The sequence below is a fragment of the Chiloscyllium plagiosum genome, chromosome 1 (genome assembly GCF_004010195.1).
Source record: "Chiloscyllium plagiosum isolate BGI_BamShark_2017 chromosome 1, ASM401019v2, whole genome shotgun sequence".
NCBI classification, from domain to species: domain Eukaryota; kingdom Metazoa; phylum Chordata; class Chondrichthyes; order Orectolobiformes; family Hemiscylliidae; genus Chiloscyllium; species Chiloscyllium plagiosum.
In genome coordinates this window covers 24,459,869-24,465,868 of record NC_057710.1, presented here as the reverse complement: position 1 = coordinate 24,465,868, position 6,000 = coordinate 24,459,869, and the positions used below count along the sequence as shown (strand labels likewise).

General features: G+C 39.2%; 1 protein-coding gene across 4 annotated transcripts in view; it reads right to left on the bottom strand.

Annotated features, from left to right (window-relative positions):
* Nucleotides 1-6,000, bottom strand: part of LOC122557794 (lactosylceramide alpha-2,3-sialyltransferase-like) — a 76,656-nt gene that overhangs the window by 30,938 nt on the left and 39,718 nt on the right. For all 4 annotated transcript variants that reach the window (XM_043705965.1, XM_043705879.1, XM_043706047.1 and 1 more), the window contains 2 exons: nt 5,454-5,574; nt 3,289-3,632 (listed from right to left, as the gene is read on the bottom strand). In XM_043705965.1, the coding sequence (XP_043561900.1) occupies nt 3,289-3,632; nt 5,454-5,574 (465 nt within the window). The remainder of the gene's footprint in view (nt 1-3,288; nt 3,633-5,453; nt 5,575-6,000) is intronic.

The following is a 6,000-nucleotide window of genomic DNA, read 5'->3' as shown; positions in this document are numbered from 1 at the left end:
GTCCACTTAGCCCCAGACCGTTTGTCAAAATTTAAACCAGGAGTATCTTCAGCATGCCCCTAGTGCAAGGTCTGTACGGGTACTCTTACCCATTGTCTTTGGTCTTGTGACAGGCTTTAAACATATTGGAGCGCTGTGGTGGGTGCAATGGAGAGGATTTTAGGTATGGGGTGGAGAAGGACCCTATTTCATTCCTTTTGGGCCTACCCACTATATTTTCTGCAGACTTGCATAAGGCAAAACTTTTTAGTATTCTTACATTCTGTGCAAGGAAGAATATCATGCTAGGTTGGATATCAGAAAACCCCCCCAGGCCTATCGGGTTGGCAGAAGATTTTTGTGGAGCATATTCCCCTGGATTTTCTCTCAAATATGGTACACCACAAAACTGAGAATTTTTACAAGACATGGCAACCCTTTTTGAAATACCTGGACACAGATTTATCTGCCACACTAACAAGGGCTTTTATATAGCCGTAATGATTGTGTTTCATGAGTCCAATATCCAGGGAGGAGGAACTGTGAATGTATGAGTGTTTGGTTTGGCTGGGCTGAGTTATTATTTATAAACAAACTATTTATTTGTTTGTTTATTTGTTATTAGGTATTTACTTAGTTAAATAGCTAGTTTAGGTTTTTTTTAATTTTATACTTCTCTATATATGTTTATACATTCATATAGGAAGGTGGGTTGGGGAATTTTTTTTATTATTTGGGTTTAGTTTTGTACTATTTTTGTACTGTTTTGAATTGCATTGTTTTGTATTTGTTGTAATATTTAAAAATCTATTTTTTCTTAATAAAAATATATTATAAAAAATATTTTTAAAATGACTACAGAGATATAGTGGTTGCATTGCTTTTCATCTTCCAGAATTCTTTAGATCCAGAACCACTCAAAGATTTGCAGATAGCAAACATTAGCTTGGCAATCATGAAAGGAACGAGAAAGGAGAAATTATAGCTAGTTTGCCTGATACCAGGAGGAGGAAAAATGTTTCAACTTATTATTAGGAACATGATAGCGGGGACGAAGAAAATCTTAAATTATTAACAGCACAGAGTTGAGATATATTTATTAATATACTGTCACCGTTACCCAGGTACAGTGAAAAGTATACAATGTCACCATTCTCTGGTGCCATCTTGGATTACTGAATAAATTATATAAATTATAAAATTCTGAATAAATTGATATTACTGAAACGGCTTCAAAAGTTCAGCTTTCCCGCTCTGTAAGCTTTAGCCTCTCTGCTCCTCCAATCGTCGCTGTCTGACATTATCCCCATAGTCCTGGCAATGTGTTATTTTTCTGGTAGCATCATCACTTCTGTGTCCGCCGTCTCCTAGCTAGAGACAGTCATGCCACCTCTGATGCGGGACATCGACCAATGGGTCCTGGCTTGGAGTCTACTGATAGGTTCATCTGCTGATGCCACCAACAAAGATGGAGTGGGGCTAGAGATCGCGGGGCCCTGGCCTCCCACAAGAGGACATCAGAAAACAGCCCCAAGGCAACCAAAAGCCATAAAAACATCATCAAGCTACTCAGCTCAAAATTCAACAATGAAGCAGTGTGGATGCATCTGGACCATGAGTGATTGAGCCCCCTGCTCAGGAGCAGTTATCCGCTGACCCCACCGCCATCTTGCTAGAGTCCATTATAAAAGATTCAACTGCAGAGCACTTGGAAATTAGCGACAAGATCAGAAAGTGTCAGCATGGATTTATGAAAGGAAAATGGTGCTTGATATTCCTACTGGAAGTTTTCAAGAATGCAATCAGTAGAGTTGAAAAGGGGGAGCCAGTGGGCATGGTTTATTTGGACTTTCAGGTGGCTTTCAATTAGGTCCCAAGAAAGAGATTAGTATGTAAAATTAGTGTATGGGATCAGGGTAGTGTACTGACATGGAAAGACAGCAAACAAACAGTTAAAATAAATAGGTCTTTTATCAGGTGGCAGGTAATGGTAACTAAATGGAGTAATGCTGGGATCAGTGCTTGGACCCAGCTATTCACTGTGCATATATTTTATGATTTAGAAGAGGGAATTAAATACAATATCTCCAAACTTGTAGCCAACACAAAATTGAACAGGAGGGTAAATTGTGAGGATGCTGCAATGATGCTTCAGTGTGATTTGGACAAGTTGACCACGTTCTCAAATGCATGGCAGATGAAGTATAATGTGGATGTACGCAAGGTTATCCTCTTTCATAGCAAAGCTAAAGGTCATTAACTGGATGGTGAGAGTTTGGAAAGGTGAAGGTGCAACGTGACCAGAGTGTCCTTCTACACCAATCACGAAAAGCATACAGTTGCAGCACTTGAGAAAATAAGGTAAATGGTATGGTGGTCTTCAAACAGAATTTGAGTAAGGAGCAGGGAAGTCTTGCTGCGAGGATACCTGGAGTATTGCATGCAGCTTTGGTCTCCTTATCGTAGGAACGATGGCTGACTATGGAGGGAGAGCAAAACTGATTCCTGGGATGGCAGGACGGATATATGGTGAGAGACTGACAGGACAATATTCACCACAGTTCAGGAAAATGATCACAGGACTTCACAGAAACCTATAAAATTCTAACAGGGCCAAACAGGGTAAACACAGTGGGAGTCCAGAACCAGAGACCACTGTTTAAGCATTGGAGTAAGCCATTTATTACAGAGATGAAGGAAACGTCTTCACCCAAAGTGATGAGTCTGTGGAATTCTTTGCCACAGAAAGCAGTTGAGGTCAAAATATTTAATGTTTTCAATGGGTTAGATGTAGTTCTCAGGGTTAAAGGGATGAAGGGGTATGAGGAGAAAGACAGAAAAAGGTACTGAGTTGGATGATCCATTATGATCACATTAACTAGTCCAGTAGATGCAAAGGATCAAATGACTGCAACCACTCCTCCTCCCACCCTCCCTCCCTCCTGTAAAAATGCTATCCCTTACCCCTAATTTCTCTGCCTTCGCCACATCTGCTTCCAGGATGAGGGATTCCACTGCAAGAGTACTAGGTTGGAATCACGTGATTCTATATAACAAATCTGTGTGCCATTTAATAATCAATATTAACAATCTTTGAATTAAACTTTCTAAATTTCATCGAAAAACTGGTAACATTACATTTAGACACATTGAGGCAAAAACTGGTGCAGATATGATGGGCCAAATGACCTCATCTATACTGCAATAATTCTGGCAGCCTACAAAAAACAATGTCTTTCAAATATTAAGTTATTTGAGAAAGGTTTCCTTGTGTATGATCAATGTGCATAAGTAGGATATATTCCATACCTGATAACAACATCAAATCTATTCAAATAAGGTCCAAGACCTAATCCTCGCAATATTCCACCATTTCCCAAGACAATACAGCGCTTGCAGCTCTCACTTTCTAGTTCTTCTGGCAGAGATATTGTGGGCATGACATCCATGATCTGGTGAAGACGATTTTGGTGAGTGTTAAAACCAAATGGAGTATTATACTTGAATACGGATTCTCGTAAAATGGAATTCCTGTCCAGGAAAGGGCGCATGTTGATGTCATATTTTTGAGGAAACAAAATATTCATCTCTTGCTGGACATAAGACTTACGACATTTTTGTCCTAACACCTTTGCAGCATATCTCTGGGCATTCTATAAAAGAACAAAAAAAAGTAATTAATCTAAGAACTTAAGAAAATCAGAAATAGGAACAAGAATATGTTCTTCAACCTGATAACACTTCTCTCACTGCCTATCCGTTTGTGTTCTGCAAGGGCAACTCAACTCCTGAATTAATTATAGCCTCGGTTCAAACATAGGCAAAAGAGCTTTACTTCGAGAGGTGAAATGGCAGTGACTAACCTTGACATCTTTGGCTGCATGCGACTGACTGTGACATCAAGATGACTCAGCAAAAGTGGAGTCACCATAAATCAGAAAGAAAATTCTTCCACTTGAAGAAAACTTTTCCATTCATTGGAGTCATACCTGGCATGAAGGAAGATGGCTGTGGTTGAAGGTAGTCACCTCAGCTCCAGAACATCTTAGAATCACAGAATCCCTACAGTGTGGAAGCAGGCCATTCAGCCCATCGAGTCCACACCAACCTTCTGAATAGCATCTTACCTAGATCTATCCTCTGACCCTATCCCTGTAACCCTACATATCTCATGGCTAATCCACCTAACCTAAACATCCTTGGACACTGCAGGAAATTTAGTGTGGACAACCCATCTAACCTGTACATGTTTTGACTGTGGGAGAAAAGTGAAGCACCCAGAAGAAATTCCTGCAGACACAGGGACAACGTGCAAATCCACACAGACAGAGTCATCCAAGGGCAGAATCTAAGCCGGGTTTCCGGTGTTGCGAGGCAGTGATGCTAACATCCCATGAATAAACTAAAAACACCAATATATTTAATTGAACTGACTCCAACTTCTGGGATGGAAAATCTTATAGCTTCTTTCACACATCTAAGTTTAAACGTACTTTGCTTCAAATAACCTTTTCAGGTTTTATTTAAGGAGAATATCAGTAAACCTCTCACACTAAGATAATTAGCATACACAATTTCACTCATCACCCTTTGTCAAAAGTACTGCTTTACACATCCATCTTCAACCAAGAGCTTGTACAGAACAGTTCAAAATCAGAACTAAAACATGAAGGTCTCACTCTTGTTAAGCTATGAATGTTACTCCTAAGCTTCAAAAAAAATGTCCAGAAATTTCTAACAGAAACCTTGATATACAATTGTTTACCTTGTTAGATAGTAAATACTTCTAACATACACAAAAACTAATTTGGACTGAAGGCTATCACAACCTGTTTAAAATGAAATCATTTGATCTCCAGCATCTGCAGTCCTCACTTTCTCCTAAAATGAAATCACCATGGCTACTGAAATACGCAGACTCACAAAAACGTACTATTTCAAAATCCAAACTTCTTCAAATCTAAACAAGGTTAATAACTGCTATTTCAGCTATGACACAGCTTTAGCTGTGGTACACATCATTTGGCACAGTCCTGCCCACCATTGGGTTAATACCAGCAATGACAGTATAAAGTATTTTATCTGGTTATTAAATGAACATTTAAGGCTATTAACTGGCAGTAGGATGGGAAGGTCAAGAATAGGAATTCCTGCATGAAAAACCTACTTACAAAGGGACAGCAAGGTTCAGGTAGTCCACCATCCACACTACTTACATGGCCTCCTGGTCTCAAAGCTCACTACTGGGAGGTCACACTTTTCCAACAATAAAACTCAGAATCTTGCTTGATGCCCATCTCAAACAAAACCTTGACAATATATTGATTACTTGAGACCACTTATTTAATGTGGGATGTCAACATAAAACGTACTGCAGAATTTTTCAGGATAATTTTAAAACATGATATCTGAAGAGGCCACACAAAAGGTTATATACATTTTGAAAATGGCAAACATATTCCAAAAGCACTCACCTCTATTTTTTCTACATTCACAATGTATAAGCTCCATATATCACCATTCAAAGAATGTGGAAACAGAAGCGTGTTGAGAATTCCAAGAATAATGTAAGACAACACAATCACAATCGTGAACCTACAAAAGACAAAACCATAACCAATTAAATAAATATCTGCATTCATAATGTTAGATGAATATCCGCTGCTTTTCTCAGAAATTTAGTGAGTGGATTGTTGTAATTGCATGCTTACTTGCACAACATATAATCGCACTTCCAAGACTGGTAAATGAAGTAGGTTCCATTTATCTGAAGGCAAAAGTGAAGACTGCAGATGCTGGAAACCAGAGTTTAGATCAGAGGTGCTGGAAGAGCACAGCAGGTCAGGCAGCACAGAGGAGCAGGAAAATTGACGTTTCGGGCAAAAGCCCTTCCAGCACCACTCTGATCTAAACTCCATTTATCTGAAATCTTTTTTTTTTTAAATTCCTTCTCAGTGTGGGTATCACTCTGCATTTGTAGTCTCCTCTACATTAAGGAGAGACAGACAGCAGACTGGGCTT